Source organism: Rhamphochromis longiceps, linkage group LG20 (assembly GCF_057381845.1).
Source record: "Rhamphochromis longiceps isolate RC_006_pf linkage group LG20, R_longiceps_female_GT1.1, whole genome shotgun sequence".
NCBI classification, from domain to species: domain Eukaryota; kingdom Metazoa; phylum Chordata; class Actinopteri; order Cichliformes; family Cichlidae; genus Rhamphochromis; species Rhamphochromis longiceps.
In genome coordinates this window covers 141,654-162,760 of record NC_140576.1, presented here as the reverse complement: position 1 = coordinate 162,760, position 21,107 = coordinate 141,654, and the positions used below count along the sequence as shown (strand labels likewise).

Sequence of the window (21,107 nt, the reverse complement as noted above, 5' to 3'; positions counted from 1 at the left end):
TAGCTTACTTAATCCTCCTTAAATTGTAAGGTTTGTTATTTTTAAAGATGTTTTTTTCAGGAAATTCAAGACAGACAGATTTTTTTTCCACTTGATGAGCTTTGTTTAATAAAACTATGAAGCTAAGGCTATACCACATTTTATTCTTAATGACAATATAAGATGTGTTCAGATGTTCCGGAGCGTTTAAGTGCAACAGTGATGGTCAAGAATCAAATTGACTGTGCACTCAATTTTGAGTCTTGTGTGATGCAGATGGAGCTGCGAGTGTGACGAAGTTGGCAGAGCCCCATCAGTGAATGAGATAGGACATGTGGCTCCATGCTGCAGCATGTGCAGACGGACACCTGGCAAACCACAAATAACTCTGCTATGCATAACTCCCACTTAATGGAGGGACGCACTCCAGATGACAAAGGCTACACTCATTCTCTAGGACATTCAAAAGCATAACAAGCACTGGTGTTTTAGCTCTGAAAGCAATACAGAGCATAAACTCATATGCATTAAGAAGGGCTGTGTAATAAAACAACACAAGAGATCAAAGGTCAACGGAGTAATTGATATAAAGCAGGAAAAAGATAAAACCTCTGACTTTCTACCACACTGTGTTTTCACATGCATGTGTGGGGTGGTTGCATGGATATTGTAGCCTGGAGGTGAACTAAAAGACTCCTGAGGAGGAAAGAAGAGGAACAGTCTGATTTATTCAAGACACACCATTTGGGTTGCTAGGTTACAGGCCCAGACTGGAACCGCAGTTTCTGTCTATGAGGTAAAGAGAAAAGGAAAAGCGAGAGAGAAAGAGGCAAAAAAAAAAAGAAGCTGATAATTCAAAATTCACATCTCTCAGTACTGACACCCAAACATGCCAGTGTCAGCTTCAGAAACTTCCTGCCAAACTTCTTGGGATGAGAGCATAACGGAGCATCATTCATCCAACTTGGCTCTAGGATTATGCCAATTATGACTTCTTCAGAGGAAAAGTAATGAATGGACCACGGGGCCGATGCCTGCACAATGAATGTGTAATATACACACAAGCTGTCCGATGCATTCATAAAACACACATGCACACACACAGAGTATTTCAGCTGTTTGTGTGACCATGGTCTCCATTTTCTTCAGCCATATTGTCTTACATCCAGCACCTATTTTTCTTTTTCTTTTCATTAGAAATAAACAAGCGTTACTCTGAAATTCAATGACACATGAATCATACGCATGCATGCACACACATGCAATGTGGCAGAGTGGAACAGGCACTCAGTGCCACTCCAATGCCACAACATTGCTTTTGCACAGCAGCCTGGGGATGCATGAGTAACGCACAAATCTGCCCAACTACAGAATCCGACACACATCCACCCAGACAATAGTCCCTTCTCATTATAAACCCAAGGGCTTCTTGTCTGCATCCCATCACTAAATCTGAATCTCCGGAGACAGATTAAGAGAATAATATATGGAAAGAAGTTGAATGAACAAGCACAACAAAATAACAAATAAAACATATTGGAAAAGACTGAGCAAAAGATCTAGAATGTCATTGTGTGCCATGAGAGGAGAAGAAAGTGTGACTGTATGATTGTTGGCAGATCTGGCTCATGAGGATCAGAGAAAGTACAGAAAGATTAGTACATGTTCATTTCAGCCTTTGCAGTGTGACTGTTATCATTATCACGATATTAATACAAAGGGACTTTAGATACATAAATGGCAAATATATAACTTTTAATCTTACTTATCTCTTCAGACATAACAATATTATGATAACATCATGGTACAATAACATAGATGCAGGCCTATACACAGAAGTAGATCCGAAAAGCTCATTTGGGAACATTGGGAGAACACTACATTACAATACTGTCATCTATGGAAAGTTGGCACAGTTTAACTACTGAATAACTTTCCATCCAAAACGTTATCATTATGTAACAACAACAACAACAATAATAGTAATAATAACAAGAATACACTGTTCTGAATATAAACTACCTTATTCGATTATAAAAATGAACAACATTCAAGAAAATTCTTCCTACTGTGTAACGAAGTGATTTCCTGGCAATACATCCCCACTTTGAAATAAAGAGCTCTTTGCCAAAGAAAAAGGAAGAGTAGAAGGGTCAGGAACTCATGACCACAAATTAAAATACATATTCAAGATCATCACGCATTATTACTGTTCGTGGATTATTAGTGTCATTTTATTTTATTCGGGGTGCATTGCAAGGGCAACAGAAGTAACGGATGCGCGCAGTGTTCAATCTGGACTTCCCACTTTGAGATGTCCATAAATTATTTAGCGCACAGTGATACTCCCAGCACACTTTAAGGAAATAATGTGGAGCCCTGCGTTCGCCAGTGACGTTAATTGTTCAGCGTGTGCGGTGTGGGTTTATGGCGAACATCCACGAGGTTATCGACAGCACTGCAGGACCGCAGCACACTCTCTCTGGACTGTCACATATACGGGCGAGATATCCCGTACAGTCTCGACGTGACTGCGGGCAGGGCGCACACAAGTGAACAGCACAAAGCAGCCCCCACACAGCACCACGTACAGCAAACACACCAAACATACACGGTGGCGCTCCGGCTCGGGCCTGGCTGGGAGATTCCTCCACCTTCCAGGCCTTTTACACTTTCGGCCAGTTCCTCTCTCCCCGTGTTTTCCTGACGCGAGTATCCGGTAGGAGGAGAATCCAGCAGGGCAAAGAAAAGTTAAACATCCGCCAAGCAAGCTCAGAAACTCAAAGGAAAGGGGGGCTGGGGTCATCTTTGACGCTATCCTGACCTTTAAGTTTCTATTTGAACGGCGTAGGGCGCCGAAATGGTTTCACACTTTAGGCTCTATTGCCCAAGGGACTTAAATTTGGATTGGACTTTGGTGCCCGTGTCGCCATTTATCGGCTTTATCTGCTACTGCGATTCAGTTTTCTGCAGTGATCTGTCTACAGCACTTCCACACAGACGCGCAATCTGACCCCGGTCACGCCAACTTATAAACGGCATCTTTGTTTAACGACTCGAAAAATAAGCCTACCTGGAACGTCAGGTGATCGGACACCCGTGGTTGGGTATCGATGCTGGTTATTATAACACAGCCAGAACGACGACACGACCGAATATAAACAAACAAACGGGAACCGCTGCCACTGACCTGCTAGTGTTTCTGCTGCAGGAGACTATTGTTCCACTTCTGTATGGTAATCCAGGCAGCACGTTGGGATGAAGCCACTGCGACAAGTTCCTCCAACTACTTTGCTGCAAAAAAAAATACACCAGATCGCCTCCAATCCTTCAAATAATTTGCATCGGAGCGCCGTACGGTGTGTCGCAGTGTCCGGTCGCTTGGATGACTACATAGCTGGTCCGCTGTATTTCATTTTTCGCGTTAACTTTCGCTCACAAACTGCACCGTCCCGTCCGGTGATGATCAGCCATGTCGCTGCTGCTGCTGCTGCTGTGTAGATCCCAAGTGGAAGCAGTGGCGTGATCCCGGAAAACAACGCAAGGGATGTGCGTGTGTGAGATACACTGTGAACGTGTGCGTATCGGAGCCTTTCAACATCCACCCCCAAAACCACCAACTCTTAACAGTGTCTTTCTCAGGAAAAAGGGGGAGGTCAGATAGATTAATTCGGGGTAGCACCGTCACCGGGGAAATTAGCTTTCATTATCCAAACCCCATTCCCATCTAAATATGCACCTCAGAGAAAATTCCTAGTGAATAATGCATAGATATTATGGAAATTCAGCAGAATGATCCACCCCTGCATAGTTGGCATCCACATCAAGGAATTACTGCCAAGTTTCGCTTGCCAGCATCAAACAAACACTCCCGAAGATCCATAATCGCGAAGGCTAAATTAAGACTGATTTTATTCGGCAGGGATTTTTTATTTTTTGGTTTTTTGGTTTGTTTGTTATTTGTGCTGGTGTGGATGAGTTTAATTACACTCCTTAAAAGCCCCGTTACATGCAGTAATGACCTTATTAACATTATCAGCTTTGTTCTCCTTGTAACGTGGCTACTTTAGAACATACTTGAACAGCTTCGCATGTTTTTGAAGACAATCATTAAAAAACAATACGTTATTACAGGTGATCCCTTTGTTTTTAGAGGGGATCACCTGGATTCCCCACCAATTGCGTGGGAAATCATAGATGACACAGCAAACAGTTGATGGGGATAACTCTGCCTGCTGAACTTCATCGCCACCACGTGGCTAAAGCAAGAAGCAGAAGCCTGCATTCACGTATAAGACAAATTCTGCAGGGACTGTTTAAAGTAGTCCCTGTACACTTAGCACGCATAGAAGGAGAAAAACATTGTGTCTGGCTTCTAAAACTGCACCAGAACATTGCCTAAACTCTGCGCAACTTATTGCAACAAGATAAGCAACTACAGTAAGCATATATTTTTAAATAAAATTAAATAATAAACACATTTGAGTATGAATGTAGGAAGCATTAAAAAAACGAAAGTACACAAATCATAATAACGATCAAGTAAAATAATTCCAGATATGCCATAGAAATGTTTTCTTATTAACATCAACAAAGACACATGAAATGCTCCCTGTACATTTCCAAACCATACACACTCTATCCATTAAATTCATCTGCCATAAGAAAATGCCACAAACAATAGAGCAGACGTAAATGGCAGTTACATATTTTACACTTTATAATAAATATGTTCTCACATAACAACCATCTTCCTTTTATTTTCCAGCTGCTCCCTTTAGGGGTCCCCAAAACATATCATCTGCCTCCTTCTCACTCTATCACTAGCATCCTAGTCTGTCACACCTCTGCATGCCCTCTTTCACTGCATCCACAAAGGTCTTCCTCTTCCTCCTGCCTGGCAGCTCCATCTTCAACATTCTTTGCCCAACAAATCCACTCTCCCTCCTCTACACATATCCAAACCATCTCAGGCTCACCACTCTTAAATAAACTTAACAAATTTTACAGCATAATACAATAAATGTCTGCATTGCTTATCAAATTACAAAACACTCTTGAGCAGACAGAAGAGTACAATCTCATTAGCCCCACATCATCATATGATGATTTTTTTTTTATTAAACAGAAATGATAGCTATACATTCGAAAAACTGTACAGGGAGTGCAGAATTATTAGGCAAGTTGTATTTTTGAGGAATAATGTTATTATTGAACAACAACCATGTTCTCAATGAACCCAAAAAACTCATTAATATCAAAGCTGAATGTTTTTGGAAGTAGTTTTTAGTTTGTTTTTAGTTTGAGCTATTTTAGGGGGATATCTGTGTGTGCAGGTGACTATTACTGTGCATAATTATTAGGCAACTTAACAAAAAACAAATATATACCCATTTCAATGATTTATTTTTACCAGTGACACCAATATAACATCTCCACATTCACAAATATACATTTCTGACATTCAAAAACAAAACAAAAACAAATCAGCGACCAATATAGCCACCTTTCTTTGCAAGGACACTCAAAAGCCTGCCATCCATGGATTCTGTCAGTGTTTTGATCTGTTCACCATCAACATTGCGTGCAGCAGCAACCACAGCCTCCCAGACACTGTTCAGAGAGGTGTACTGTTTTCCCTCCTTGTAAATCTCACATTTGATGATGGACCACAGGTTCTCAATGGGGTTCAGATCAGGTGAACAAGGAGGCCATGTCATTAGTTTCTCTTCTTTTATACCCTTTCTTGCCAGCCACGCTGTGGAGTACTTGGACGCGTGTGATGGAGCATTGTCCTGCATGAAAATCATGTTTTTCTTGAAGGATGCAGACTTCTTCCTGTACCACTGCTTGAAGAAGGTGTCTTCCAGAAACTGGCAGTAGGACTGGGAGTTGAGCTTGACTCCATCCTCAACCCGAAAAGGCCCCACAAGCTCATCTTTGATGATACCAGCCCAAACCAGTACTCCACCTCCACCTTGCTGGCGTCTGAGTGGGACTGGAGCTCTCTGCCCTTTACCAATCCAGCCACGGGCCCATCCATCTGGCCCATCAAGACTCACTCTCATTTCATCAGTCCATAAAACCTTAGAAAAACCAGTCTTGAGATATTTCTTGGCCCAGTCTTGACGTTTCAGCTTGTGTGTCTTGTTCAGTGGTGGTCGTCTTTCAGCCTTTCTTACCTTGGCCATGTCTCTGAGTATTGCACACCTTGTGCTTTTGGGCACTCCAGTGATGTTGCAGCTCTGAAATATGGCCAAACTGGTGGCAAGTGGCATCTTGGCAGCTGCACGCTTGACTTTTCTCAGTTCATGGGCAGTTATTTTGCGCCTTGGTTTTTCCACACGCTTCTTGCGACCCTGTTGACTATTTTGAATGAAACGCTTGATTGTTCGATGATCACGCTTCAGAAGCTTTGCAATTTTGAGACTGCTGCATCCCTCTGACATTATAGACATTATAGAATAGACGAGTAATACTCAAAAATCGATGGAATCAAATCTATGAATTTCATATAATGAAAAATGTTAGAAGCAAAATGGGAGGAATGATTATTAAAATACTGTTTGGGGAAAAAGTTATAAAACTTTTTAAGCAGTTTTTGACTTTGAATAATGCATCTGGTTATTAATATAATTGTAGTTATGTTCCAGTAATAATTTAAATTAAAGCAAAGTTAGATAATGCTTTTTTTATTTTTTTTATTTTTTATTCCTATTTATTCTATTTATCCCCTTTGTATATTTTATTTATATTTGTCTCTGTATTTATATATGTGTGTGTGTGTGTGTGTGTGTGTATATATATATATATATATAACAGTTCTGTAACTGTAACTTTGGTCGTTGCTGTGCTTTTTTTGGAAGTCGAATTTCCCAGAGGAACCCACCCGAGGGATTAATAAAGTTCTATCTTATCTTATCTCTTATCTTAAAATAACTGTCCAACAAATGTGGTTGTTGTTTAGCAAGACACTTTACCAGGAGTTTGACACAAATAACCTGAAGAGTAAATTTTAGCTTACTTCAGATACACTTTAGAGGGAACACTTTGTTTTCTCCCAGAATGCTGATTTGACTACTACATATTAACATTTTACAGCTTTTAGGATAATAAAACGTAAACGGGGCAGTATTAAACTTAACAAAATTACTGCAGTCACTCTTTAACCTCCTAGGACCTGCGGTCCACATATGTGGACATCACATTTTGGGTTATTTAGACCAAAATACTCAATTTTGCTCTACATGGGCCTGATATCCACTTACGAGGACATTATACTGCTACTGTTATCAAAATTTTAAATGAATATTGTCATTTGTGGCTCTCATTTTTCTTAAAAACAAAAATAAGGTAAAAAAAAAATCTGGTAATTCTTTGTTTTTACATTCATCGGGCCCCAATATGCCCAAATATCAAAGAGAAATTAAAAATGCATGTCGTGGATAAGTTCGGGTCTTAGGAGGCTAAGAGTTGTTGCACCAGGCAGTTCCTCTCTAAACCTCTCAGACGGTCAACTGCGTGGAGCCTGAAGAAGTAAAATCACGGGCACCAAAGTAGTTCAGCAAAGCTTAGAGAAAAGTCGAAAATCATTTAAAACGAATAATTAAATACAAGCTCTTTTTGTTCGGCTGTGCGCCATTAGAGGCCGCTATGGATTTACCAAGACTTCCGAAACGACGACCTGCTCCATCGTGACTCTTTGGCTTGTCCGTCCTGTTGTTAGGCAGGTTGTCAGGGGCAGCGCATCTGTTAGCTAAAGGGGGATTAGGTTTACGTCAGTTAATGATGAATTATATATTAAACAAAGTACACGGCTGTGGGCATACCTACTTTTTTGCGCGAAGCTGTCTGACTTCTTTGACTGAAAGCGGCAGAGACGACAAGGTTTATTTTTCTCGAAACGGTCAGAGGTTTTCCGCCGAGTTTGCTACATAGGTAGCTAGCTAGTTGAGGTTTACTAACGTCGAGCCATCTGACAAACCAAACCTTTTGACTTTTGCTATAACTTTACCCAATAGTTATCCATATTTATATCCAGCTTTCAGTTGGTGCAATAATAATTATAATAACAACATGGAAGCCGCTCAGGAATATCTAAAAGAGCAGAACGAATTTGACGACAATGACGAACCTTCATCTTTACCTTTCAATTCCCCGTTTCGCTCCACTCGTCTACACATCCAGAGGAGTAATGTCTGCTCTCGGGCTTATTTCGTCGTGGTCATGGTCTTCTTTCATGTTTACATCCTAAATGTTATCGCCCTGCTGCTCTACGTGCACTACAACAACGGGCCTGGGGATCTTGTGAGTGGAGACGGAGGGTCCTCAGCTGCTGACAGCGATAATGGGAAGAGTCTACCCCATCCTGCCCCGTCCTCCAGAGAGCTGCATGTGGAGGATTACAGTCAAAGCTTCAGTCTCCCTCGCATTGAGGGAATACGGGTAAGAAACGGGGACTGTATCGGTATGATAGTTTGACATTTCGACTCAAAGGTTATTGCTCCCATATACATTACTTCCTGTAAAGTTAAGTCAGCATTTCTTTCTAGTTAAAACAGTTTCAACTACATTTGACCAACCTGAAGTATTTAAACATGTAAAGTAATTGGTGTGACATGGAAGTGCTATAGCAAAAACCATTGTATGTGTTAGCCATTGTATACTTGGCCAATAAAGCTGATTCTGATTATGTGTTTTGTGCGTCTGCAGGTTGGACATGTTCAGAGGGTGTCTCTTGTCCCAGACAAAACACATGAAATGAAGACGCTTAGTCTGAAACCATTGCTGTTTGGTAAGCCTTGCAAATAAAGACCAGGTATAAAGAAACTTAAAAAAAACTCTCTAAATTTTCTATTTAACATCTTTTATTTCTTTGAACTACTCTGCCTGACTGGCACGGTGCTGATATTGATTGAGCACTGTAGTTGTGACCATCTTACTGTCTGGTAACTTTTCCTCAACCAATAGTTTGGATATGATTTGGAAAAAAGCCCAACAAAACAACAAATGAAACAAGAAAAGGTTTATTTACAGGCTTATGATTAAACATTATCCCCTAACCACAGCTGTTTAGTGCTTGTTTCAGTTCGACTTTTTCTACCTAAACATATAATCCTAGTTTCTGCATCGATATTGTTTCCACTTGCGTGCAGCTGCCGTCAGGTTCTTGTCTTGTTTCTGCCAGGTGAAAGCTTTGTTGACCACCAGGCGCTCCCCGTGCACTGTTCCTGTCACAAGAAAGGTGCCGCCTCGTGGGTGTTGGCGTGTCATGTTCCTCACGCAGGTGGCATCTCTTTCCAGCCACAGCTCGATGCGCGAGCGCAGCTGACCACCTAGCAAGGGTCCCTGCTTCAGGACGTCCAGTTTACTAGCCAGTGAGAACAGAGATAGACTGACTGGGCTGTATTTGAGCCTTGTCAGTCGTAGTTTCACGACTGGGAAGATGGCAGATAAGCACAAGTCCTTAGTCACATTTACTGTTTATCAAACCTTACATGTGTGTGATAATTATAAAATCAAAAAATATTTATTGAAACTCACCAAAATCACTCCTACAAAAAGTCTCAAGTAAATCATTTGATGAGGAGGCCTCTTCCAGCTCACAGTCCCGACAGCTCGCCTGTGGTGCTGAAATAGTTAAACCACTAATTGAATCACTTGTTGAGTAAAGTCAGCGTCAGCAGGTGTGTCTGCGTAGCCAGTTTCTCACCTCTACGCCCTGCTGTGTCAGCGGTGGTGTTAGTGATGGACGAGATACACATGAGATGGTCCGCGGGATACTGGTCGCACCGCAGAATTTCGGGCCATGGGTAGCCATAGCAACTCATGATCGGTGCACAGCTGTCCTGTACGGATTCACACAAGCTTCTGCAGGGTGAGATAAATCTGATGAAGAAGAGATGGAGAGGGAAGATGGGCAGCAATTAGTAGATGATGGGTTGAAATCAATACCACAGTGCTGGACAACACAACACTTGATTAAAAGAGATTTGGTCCTTGTTTTTTTGTTCCTCACACCTAGACTGCACACAGACTGCTAATGTGATAAAGAGGAGATTTAGGGTTTTTCTGGTGGCCTGGATTCTCTGTGAAATCAGGGCTTTCCCGCTGAGACTGCTGCACAGTTTGCATAGTTGTCAAAAGCGTTATCCCTTGATGACTGTGCTCCTAAACAACATTTTCATTAACCTAGCATTTTGGAATTTTTTTTCTGTTAATAAGTCTGTAGCTACTTGTGGTTATCTTGTGCTTTCAGCAATTATGACTCCTCCAGTATTACACTATCCACTCCATTTCTAAACAAAAACATGGGATATAACGGTTCCTATAAAAAGTCAGATTAATATGAAAAAAATTCTAGTACAAAAGATACATAACAACTTACCTGTCAAGACAGATGGGAGCAAAGAGAGAGCAGAGGAAGATGCGGGCATCAGGGTGGCACTCTCTGGCAAGGAGTGGCAACCAGCTGGCGCTCTGCTGCACAGCCTCAGCAGGAGTCTCGTGGCCCAGCAGGTTGGGCATCCTCATGGTGTTATAGCCAATATTTTGGCACAGGGCCATGCCTGATGGGATAGAGACACAGCGAGAGGAGCTGCTGGGTTCCCATAGTTCGTCTTCGCTGATAGAAAGTGTGGACTTGAAGTTACTAATACCAGGCTCTCCTAGAACTTCGCTATCCCCTCCTGGAAAAACTCTTGGTTTAGAAACACTGGTATCTCCAAATCCAGTTTCACTGTTGTCCACAATACTTGCCCTGTGTCCCTTGTTCTTTACCCCAGATCCAACCTTACCCTCTGTCCTCACTTGTTCCTCCATCCCTGTACTTACTCTCCCGGGACTCACCGCTAACAGATTAATAGGCCCAGCAAGCAGAAGGATGAATAGCAGGGAGGATGAATGGGAGGACATTCTGGATATTTAATGAGGACAGAGCTCTTCTGCTCAGAAGGCAAAAAGTAGAAGAAATCCTCAAGTGTCTCTTTTGAGTAATCGATGATCGCTGTGTGAAAGTGATGGAGAGGATGGCCAAATAGGTGTATTTATAGTGGGTGGTGAGCAGATCTGCACAGGAAGGGGGTAAGGGGTGGTGTAGAGAATTAGGAAAAGGAGAAGAGTGCATATTAAAAGAGAAACATGGATGCACTTACATGGATCAGCAGATATAAATGTGTATTGTAGAGCCAGGTTAATCATTTGGCATTTGCATACATTAAGGCAGATGCAGACCCTGATAGTAGTGAAACTCGTCACTTCTTTCCAACCCACATTTTCGGTCAACCCACACTTAACTACCTTGTTTCCCTCTGTTGTCTTTGTTTATGCATTATTTATGCATCTTTTTTTTAAATTATAAATACTTCTTTCTCATTAGAAACCGATATTGTTCTTAATAGTAAAGAGATTGTTACTGCCCACAGGAGGGGGTAACTTTCCACAAAGAAATGTTCAAGAGAAGTTCATCAGATATTATTCTGAAACGAGAGAACATCTGAGACCCATGTGCAGATAGTAAAGTGCATGCTTTTGCATTTTGTTTAAACATTTGCGCAGGATGCAAATAAAATTGGCGTTGTCCTGCTGTGCAGCCGTGGCCTGATTCCTGTTCAGACAAGCAGGTCACTTCCTTTCCGGGGGAGAAAGAGAGACAGCGGTGGGAGGGAGAAGAGGAAGGCTCAGTCCCCCTTCATTCATATCAGTTGTCACAATTAATGAGGCTTGACTGGACTGGGGGTTAACCAAGGGTGCAGTGTAAAAGGCACGGGTGACAAACAAGGCCCCTACTGTACAAGCGCCAGACCTGCCGGAAGCCTTTTATTAGGATGGAAAATGACTGAAGGCATGGATGAATTATAGGAAATCACGTTTGTAATGTTTGCCTTTATATTGTATCTAATTTAAGAATACTTAGTTTTTTGTCGGTGTAACATATTTTGGGGGAAAACACAGGTAGACTTGCTGAAAGAAATATTTAGGAGCCAAAGAGGAGAAGTAGGAACCTCCTTTTGTTGTTGAAAAACATCCATTTTAAATACTGTAAGGCAGTTTGTTGTTAAAGTTGGCATCACCCTAATGTAGAATGAACTCACACATCATTAGAGACATAAGATTCAAAGAGTCAAAATAAAAGGTGTAAAATAATATAAAAAATGAACTTAAAAAAGAGGAATATGTATGATTTATTCTAATTGTCTATATGGAAGTGAGGACTGGGGAGAAGCTTACATTATTCTCATTCTGTAAGCTGGGAAATTTTAGATTTCCCATAAAGTTTGTAATGGACAGTCACATGGCTTTGTGTATTAGATAATGTGAAATAAATTGGTATTTCATGCAGTATGGAGTCACATGTGCCAAAGGCTCCAATGGATCATAACATCTGCTACTACTGTCTTTATGTTCCTGTCAGAGATCCCTGGCTTCCTGTCTGAGGAGGAGTGCCGTGTGGTGGTGCAGCTGGCTCAGCTCAAGGGCTTAATGGACAGCCAGGCAACAGCATCCAGCCAGGAACAAGAGGAGTCAAACCAGCCCCTGCTTTCACTCAGCACAGAAGAGGTCTTCAGCCTATTGGACCTGAACCAAGATGGGCTGCTTCAGAAGCAGGAGGTGATGAGAGAGAAACATTATGCATCTGCAGTTGCAGGAGGAAAATTGATTTCCAGAAAAAGTCATTTTCTATGTAATGTAAAATTAGATGAACTGTCAGAACATGTTTTGCTTTCTGCTGAGATCAGAAAAACACTCTGGTCTTTCCTCTAGATTGTGAGTCATTCACATTCTCAAGATGGAACTTGGTTGAGTCCCGACAATCTACGGCAGATACTGACCGGTCTGGAATCCTGCCCAACAGGTCCGTGCTCATGTAGTTCAAACATGCATCTCTTCTGTCCTGAGTGACTCTATTTAGAAAAGCATAATTGGATGAAGATGTAACTAAAATTAATTTGGAAGATACTGTTTATAACCTAATCGATTCCTGTTTATTCCACCATGTTGTACCTTTGTTATTTGAAAAAAAAAAAAATTTCAATTCTGATTGGGCTTTTCGAAACCTGTGTCCCTAAAATACTTAATGTCAAAACATGCTATTCTTTTTTTTTAGCTAGTCGCAATTGGTCTCCACCTGCTTTCAGCAAACTTGTCACATACTCAGTAAATAAGTGCAGGTCAAATTCAAGTGTGTAAATACTAGGCTAGTCTCCTTCAGTTGTGTGTGAGTGCTTCTGCAGTGGCTGTGTACTGGTAAGAATGGAGTTAACTGCTCACTGGTGGCTGTGATTGCGTGCGAGTCTGTGAGTGGCAAGGCAGGAAGAAGAGTGACACCCTTTTGACCTGATAGCATTGTGCCAGGCGTTCTACACGTCCCAGTCCGGATGTGCCTCGTCCCATCTCATTAAAAACCAATTATTCTCCAACCCCTTTTCTTAATTTTCCCCCGGATACCCTGTATCCCCCCATCTCCCTCCTCCACACTTTTTGGTTTACCAACCCACCCCCCTTCCCTGGCCATCTCTCCTCTGGCACCCTGGAGCTATTGTTGTGGCTGGGACACTGTCTCCCAGGGGAACTGATGGGGACCAGACAATCATTTTTGCTGAGAGTAAAAGCATATTTTTACAGATAGAGGCAAAAGGAATTGAAGAAAAGAAAGAATGGAGGCTGTTATAGTTTACCGTTTCCTCTAGTAGAATTCAAACATAAATCATACTGAAACTGAAATCATGACACTGCTTAACTGAAAGACTGGTTTCTTCTTACTTATGTGTATGTCTGGCAGGGATGCTGACATTGGGGGATTTTAGGCATGTTTATGATGTATCCCAGCATCCAGGACAAGAGAAAAGTGGGAAGCTTCATAGTCAGTTCAAACAAAGGAGCAAGCATACCTGGCTTTTCCAAGGCCCAGGATCTCACCGTGTGCTGCGCACACTCAGGAACAGGTCACTATCCACACACACGCGCGCTTTATTGTGGCGTTATTCATTCACACTCCTGTATCTGAAGTCTTACGATGTGTTATTGTTTTTTAAATTTTTCTTTTACTTTTACACAGAGTAACCAGTCTGACACGTCTGCTCTCTGCATTAGTTGAATTGAGCGAACCACTGCAGGTCATTCGCTATGAACATGGAGACTTTAGTAATTCACACTATGACAGCAGCCCTTCCAACTCAGAGACAACTTGTGCGCATACACGATTGGCAGGAAACACATCTGCTCTCACCGAGGTCCCTTGCCGGTATGCATCTCTTCTGTTGTAATATAATGTAACTTTTTTTTTTTTAGAAAGTACTTTTAAAATTCACTTTTATTAACTCATTCACTGCCAGCCATTGGCAGTGAATGAGTTAAACCCATTGACTCATTCACTGCAATTGACGGCTATAGACGTCAATGGCAGTGAATGAGTTAACAGGTTGTTGTCAGACACTTTAATTGTATTTGTGTAACAGAACAATGTCCCCTTTCATAGGGAGGAAACCCCTTTTTTTGCCCCATTTTTTGCATCTCCATTTATTGCTTCCTTTCTTATTTTATTCCAGGTATCTTACAGTTTTATTCTACCTCACCTCTGTAGAAGAAGGTGGTGAATCCACCTTTCCTGTGGCAGACAATCGCACCTATGAGGAGCAGGTGAGTGTCCCTTCATATTGTACCTTACTTTTTCCACTGTGTTTAAAACCTACATATGATAATTCAGAGAGATGATGAGCCATGGAAAGAAATCTGACACTTACTAGACTTATTAGACAAAAGCTGTTTACAGTTTTTTTTCTCATGTCCTAGGCACTTGTCCAGGATGGAGTTGATTTAACAGACACCCAGGAGACGTGTAGCAGAGGGAATCTGAGAATTAAACCTACTGCTGGGACAGTTCTCCTGTGGTACAACCATCTCTCTGATGGTAGAGGTAAGAATAGAAGATTTTAGCTATATTTATTGCACACACAAAGCCAGTAAGCAGTCCAGTATGCTAATTTTGTCTGTCTGCTATTTAATAGTTTTATTTCAGTCTTATTGAATTGTGACAAAATAATCTCTGTACATCTGAATGAGTGGCAGGAAAATTCTTTGTAAAGCACAAAAGCTCATTTACTACTGAATCATTTGAAGAACAGGATCACAAATCATTCAGTGTGACATTAGTATTCATGTAACCTCAGAGCTCGCCACATCCATGACACAAATAACTAGGTTTAAAAGCAGGGGTTCAGCAATGAAAACATCTCGATAACTTAACAACATATTGTATGATTAAAAAAAAGTCCTGGTGTCGCGAAATCGATCAATGTAGAGCAGTGTCACAAACCACAGAGGCCCCAGAAAAGTGCAATCAAACGTTGAGTTTATTAACAGCCAGGAGAAAACATCAACATATGTCTTCTGACCAAAATACGTGTTGTGGACACTTATAAAGCAGTGGGGTACACGCCCCCCCATGCCGTCAATGACAGATTAAAATAGGTTCCAGACCTTAGTCACAGTTAATCGTACATCTCTGTACATCTTTAATAGCTATAAACAGACATAGAACTTCTCATTTTGATAACACCTTCCATACAAGGTAATAATCTTAAGCCCTCAGGGTCTCTGAGGCTAATTCTTGACTCTGCTCATCTGTTACCAAGTAGAATAAAATGCAACAGGTTTGCAACAAGAAGCTGGAAACATTTGGGCCTCTGCTCAGGCCTATTCCTAGATTATATGTATTATATGTACTGTAAGCATGCATTGCAGTTATCCTTCTATGTTCTAGTTTCCCTCAGCATGGATCACCTGGACAGTCACGCCAGTGAAGCTTAAAACCCTTAATGAACTGAACATCAACTCAAAATAGGCACAGATAGGCAATGTGTATAAAATACTTCTAACCGTACTTTTAATAAAGGTTAACATAACGGAAGGATCCTCAAATGGACATCTTCAATAAACAACTGTAATGCAGTATCAAGACTGTGAGAAATATTATTAGGTGAACTAATGCTGTAAAGAATGTTATTAATGCAGTTATAATGATGCAGATTATATGGCAGCAATAAAAGAATTTCTGTATCTCCACACTGGTAAAAGGAAAATGTGTCCTCTTTCAATTCTAAGGTTTTCCATATCAGTCCACAATCTTCAGTCAGGTAACTGCAACCTCAGATGAACATGATCACACGACATTTTACACAGTCATTATTTTTTAAAAGCACTAAGCCAAACAGCAGAGTCAGTGTATGAAAAACATATACCCCATGATTAAATGGCTTGTATAACCATCTTTAGAAGCAGTCACTTGAGGTCAGTGTTTTCTGTACGAGTCTGTGACTTCATATGTCTCTATGGAAGATATTTTGGCTCGTGCATCTTTACAGCTTTGCTTCATTTATTTGAGGTTTGCAGTTATCCATTCATGCACAGCCCTCTTGAGTTTCTGCCACAACATCTCAGTCAGGTTGAGGTCTGTTCTTTAACTGGGCCATAGCAGCACCTTTACTTATTTCTTTTTCAACCATTCTGTTGTTGATTTGCTGCGGTGTTGGGATCATTGGCCCTAATTTACTATCAGTGCTTATGAACAAACAGAAAAATCTGTAATTGATCAATAGTTTCGTACCTGAATTTGTTCTTTAGGAACAAATTTAGAAGTCCTTCTGGCCATGTGTATGAACAAATCACATCCTGGCTGCCTTGCCAATTAAAAAAATCTTTGAACTGAATGCTACTACTAAAAATAATGATAAAAATTGTTGCTTTTCAGTTAATATTTACGGTGTTAAAACTACCGTAAGTAATCAGAATACTCAAAATTGTTATGGAATCTGGATTCTTTTTCTTTCTTTTTTATTGCATTGAGTTTCTAACGTGTAGACAGTAGATTAGGCTATATGGACCTTGGCCTCCACCTGTTTTTCTTTTTTCGTGTCGTCTTGTTCATATCACTTTTGATCCCAAAGTTTGTTTGTTTTTGTTTTTTTACTTGAACCACGGTGTCTGTCTCGGGGCAAATCATATTCAGCACTCCTGTTATTTCAGCCTGAGTGTCGCTATTCATCTATTTATTTGAACAATTGTCACTCCTGTGGAAATACTTCAGAAACCTGTTCCTTTTCTGGTTTCCTCCTTGAACTTCAGACACTATTATAGAATGACTTTCTCCTTATTTTTACTCTACAAATGCAGGCTTCTCTCCTGCCATATCATCGTTTCCACTTTCTCTGCGTCACCTGGAGGGAAATGTGTTTCCTTATATAGAAAAATTGGGGCAGGGTAGTATGCAAATCAGTCGTCCTGTCCCCTTGGCAGAAAAACAGCCCCATAGCATGATGTTTCCACCCCCATGCTTCACAGTAGGTATGGTGTTCTTGGGATGCAACTCAGTATTCTTCTTCCTCCAAACACGACGAGTTGAGTTTATACCAAAAAGTTCTACTTTGGTTTCATCTGACCACATGACATTCTCCCAATCCTCTGCTGTATCATCCATGTGCTCTCTGGCAAACTTCAGACGGGCCTGGACATGCACTGGCTTCAGCAGCGGAACACGTCTGGCACTGCGGGATTTGATTCCCTGCCGTTGTAGTGTGTTACTGATGGTGACCTTTGTTACTTTGGTCCCAGCTCTCTGCAGGTCATTCACCAGGTCCCCCCGTGTGGTTCTGGGATCTTTGCTCACCGTTCTCATGATCATTTTGACCCCACGGGATGAGATCTTGCGTGGAGCCCCAGATCGAGGGAGATTATCAGTGGTCTTGTATGTCTTCCATTTTCTGATGATTGCTCCCACAGTTGATTTTTTCACACCAAGCTGCTTGCCTATTGTAGATTCACTCTTCCCAGTCTGGTGCAGGTCTACAATACTTTTCCTGGTGTCCTTCGAAAGCTCTTTGGTCTTGGCCATGGCGGAGTTTGGAGTCTGACTGTTTGAGGCTGTGGACAGGTGTCTTTTATACAGATGATGAGTTCAAACAGGTGCCATTCATACAGGTAACGAGTGGGGGACAGAAAAGCTTCTTACAGAAGACGTTACAGGTCTGTGAGAGCCAGAGATTTTCCTTGTTTGAGGTGACCAAATACTTATTTAGGGGCGACCGTGGCTCAGGGGGTTGGGAAGCGTATCTGTAACCGGAAGGTCGCCGGTTCGATCCCTGGGCTCTCTGTCCTGGTCGTTGTGTCCTTGGGCAAGACAATTTACCCTACCGCCTACTGGTGTTGCCAGAGGGGCCGATGGCGCGATATGGCAGCCTCGCTTCTGTCAGTCTGCCCCAGGGCAGCTGTGGCTACAACCGTAGCTTGTCTCCACCAGTGTGTGAATGTGAGAGTGAATGAATAGTGGCATTGTAAAGCGCTTTGGGTGCCTTGAAAAGCGCTATATAAATCCAATCCATTATTATTATTATTATTATTATTATTATTTTCCACCCTAATTTACGAATAAATTCTTTACAAATCCTACCATGTGGATTCATGGATTTTTTTTTTCCACATTCTGTCTCTCACAGTTGAAGTGTACCTCTGGTGCAAATTACTGACCTCTGTCATCATTTTAAGTGGGGGAACTTGCACAATCGGTGGCTGACTAAATACTTTTTTGCCCCACTGTATAACATAGAGGATCTCTCTTAAGAAACACTTCCAAACAAGCCACACTTATTCAATCTTTTTCTAATTGTACTGTCATGAACATTAGCATTTTACATGGTAGCTGAGGTCTGTAGAGTCTGAGATGTAGTTCATGCGGTTTTTCTAATTACTGTGGAGTCTGACCTAAGGGTGAAATTGCTTTGATATCCGTTCCAAATGTTTTCCACTTGTGAATAATATTTTTTTAACTGCAGAACGATGGACTTTAAATTGTCTTGGAAATGGCTTCATAAGTCTTCCTGTCATTGCTGATGTCTTTCTTCTTTGGCATTTTGTTAACACACAGCTGAATTCTCCAGACCAGCAAACTGCCAAAACGTCTGCTTTTATAGAGTTTCTCACACTCGCTGATGAATGGTTAATCAACTGAATTTGTTCAGCAGCAATGGGCTGCGGCTGCTACTTATCATCTTAATTCCTATAGAAGTAGTAAGTGCACTGCATCTCATTTTGGCTTAACATTTATTAAAAATAACAAATAAATACTGACACGGTGTAATGTGTCATTCTTCACCTGAAGTTGTATTTACTTCATTTAATGACTTTTTAATGCCTTGATATGTGAAACCTTAGAATTGAAAGGGGGTGTACTTTATTTTTAACCTGATTATATTTAACTTGTGGTAAATGGTCAGCACAGTGCAGCAAACATCAAATCTGTAAATCATTCAGTTGTACGTCTAAATGTTTGTCACACTTGTTGTTGGTATTTTTCAAGACTCCAGTAACTGCTAAAACTTTTTTTTCTTCTTAAATGCTGCTTCTCTCCTGGCTTCCACAGGTTGGATGGGTGAGTTAGATGAGTATTCCCTTCACGGCGACTGTCCGGTCAGACGTGGAGTGAAGTGGGTGGCCAACAGCTGGATAAATGTGAACCCAGATTACCAGCAACAAGCCCGCTACCAGAGAGTAGTTGCTCAAAGGCATCAAGCTAAATCAGGCATGGATTATCAGTCTCTCTCACACAGCGACCTCCACCAGGATCTATAGCTGGCTGTTTTTATTGAGAAAAGTCATTCTAATTTTAAAATTAGGTCAGTTTTGCGTCATTGCAGCCAGTGAGTTCTGACAGATGTTTTTTTTGTTTGTTTATTTTAACATTGCCAGATGTTGTAGTCAGATTAAAAATTGCACAAAACAGCACCACATATCTCTGTCTTGCATGTTTAGTGAATTTTACTAGGGAGCTTAATTTGCAGTTATGGAGGCATATTTATATAGCACAGTTAACAAGTACAAATAAATGTAACAGAGGCAATGCCATTCTTTATGAAAATCAAGCCTTACAAATGTAGAGTAATAGATTATATATGGGGTCCATGTGTGAACAGGAAAAGATGCAGTTATGTTTATTAAGAGAGAAGTCTGCTTACCTCCCTTCCTTTTAGGCTTACTACGCTGCTCCTCCTCTTGCAGGTCTATGTCATTTATTGTTATGGAATTCAAGCCTTTTGTTACAAGCCATATTCATCACAGTATACATAAGTGAATGTGTTACCGAGGGAAATTCCTGTGAACTCTTGTATGTCTATTTTGTTCATCAGTTTTCCTTACAGTGAAAATGAGCTTTCGTCATGATGTGTCATTTAATAAGGTGATTGCAGGAATCTTGTATACTGTATAGAATGATCACTTGTCACACTGGCTGTACAAGGCCAGTCCTTCAGGAGTAATTTAAATTAGATTTTCTAGTATTTCAACTTGTGTGTTTTTATTCTCACAACTCAAAGCGTGTTTAATTGTCTGAGACTATTTATTTCAGTGTTATTTATTGTCACCGTCTGGTGATTTAAGTTAAATGAATGCATATTTATAAAAGTTTGATGTTGCGGTGGATCTGTGTTTTATTGTATTTGATATGTCATTAAATACAGTATACAAAACAGTGGTACAAAAATATTAGTGGTGTTGTGTAACTGCTCACATCATGTTATATAAAGAATCGCCACTAGATGTCGCCAACAACATGTACAGTTATGTCTGTGACTTGAATATGAGGTAGTTGTGATATACACGGGGAACTTGTCGGCAATAGTCCCTTTGGATGACCAGCTGATGACGTCAGCGCATATGCGTTACTGACGTTGGGTGATGGAGGTTTCACATTGTAGGCAGACAGGTGCTGTACGTGTCTCAGAAAACTCCAATCGAAACTAACTGAAAACCAACAAGCCTCTTATTAAAACGGCAGCAATCTTCAGTCTTCATTCAAAGTTGTCATGCATTAAAATTTTTGCTCGCATGAATTAAAGCTCATATTTCTAAATGTGAAAAATAAATTAAAAACAAATCTCTGAATCTATATTTATCTTTGGGGTGTATTGAGATTTGTATCTTGGTAAGCAGATCCGTAACTACGCAGAAATACCTCTGACAGTGACAGTGAACGACAATCTGCAGGCGATTACATAAAACTGAATTTCTAGAGAAATCTAAATGCGTAGGCTACCTCTGAGTGTGCACACACCTGAGAATTCTAGCGTTTTGACTGGCGTGCT

The 21,107-nt window shown here is 40.9% G+C and overlaps 3 protein-coding genes across 6 annotated transcripts in view; 1 reads left to right on the top strand and 2 right to left on the bottom strand.

The window, feature by feature from the left end:
- LOC146644509 (cyclin-dependent kinase 17-like) overlaps window positions 1-3,587 on the bottom strand; it is a 46,239-nt gene extending 42,652 nt beyond the window's left edge. The window contains exon 1 of one of the 4 annotated variants that reach the window (XM_085394919.1): window positions 3,170-3,587. The gene's annotated coding sequence lies outside the window, so the exon portion shown is untranslated. Of the gene's footprint in view, window positions 1-3,052 lie in introns of all 4 variants that reach the window. The other 3 variants (XM_085394921.1, XM_085394923.1, XM_085394920.1) reach the window with 3 other exon arrangements.
- A 4,097-nt stretch (window positions 3,588-7,684) lies between these two features.
- On the top strand, window positions 7,685-20,830 carry LOC146644507 (transmembrane prolyl 4-hydroxylase-like). The gene is made up of 9 exons (XM_085394984.1): window positions 7,685-8,424; window positions 8,692-8,773; window positions 12,392-12,588; window positions 12,742-12,832; window positions 13,760-13,922; window positions 14,036-14,221; window positions 14,526-14,616; window positions 14,770-14,893; window positions 19,391-20,830. Exons 1-9 carry the CDS (start codon window positions 8,056-8,058, stop codon window positions 19,597-19,599), a joined length of 1,512 nt encoding a protein of 503 aa, XP_085251110.1. The 5' UTR covers window positions 7,685-8,055; the 3' UTR covers window positions 19,600-20,830.
- On the bottom strand, window positions 8,805-12,384 carry LOC146644508 (secreted frizzled-related protein 5). The gene is made up of 4 exons (XM_085394986.1): window positions 10,367-12,384; window positions 9,692-9,867; window positions 9,523-9,609; window positions 8,805-9,416 (listed from the first exon to the last, which is right to left on the bottom strand). Exons 1-4 carry the CDS (start codon window positions 10,891-10,893, stop codon window positions 9,097-9,099), a joined length of 1,110 nt encoding a protein of 369 aa, XP_085251112.1. The 5' UTR covers window positions 10,894-12,384; the 3' UTR covers window positions 8,805-9,096.
- Window positions 20,831-21,107: the final 277 nt, after the last annotated feature.

Bases quoted from the DNA above. Each gene is read 5' to 3' on its own strand.
- LOC146644508 (XM_085394986.1), bottom strand. From the start codon at position 10,893: ATGTCCTCCCATTCATCCTCCCTGCTATTCATCCTTCTGCTTGCTGGG. The intron at 9,610-9,691 runs GTGAGAAACTGG...TAACTATTTCAG, and splicing joins TGACACAGCAGGGCGTAGAG to CACCACAGGCGAGCTGTCGG. The intron at 9,417-9,522 runs GTGAGTTTCAAT...CCATCTTCCCAG, and splicing joins TTTTTGTAGGAGTGATTTTG to TCGTGAAACTACGACTGACA.
- LOC146644507 (XM_085394984.1), top strand. From the start codon at position 8,056: ATGGAAGCCGCTCAGGAATATCTAAAAGAGCAGAACGAATTTGACGAC. The intron at 8,774-12,391 runs GTAAGCCTTGCA...TGTTCCTGTCAG, and splicing joins TCTGAAACCATTGCTGTTTG to AGATCCCTGGCTTCCTGTCT. The intron at 13,923-14,035 runs GTCACTATCCAC...ACTTTTACACAG, and splicing joins CTGCGCACACTCAGGAACAG to AGTAACCAGTCTGACACGTC.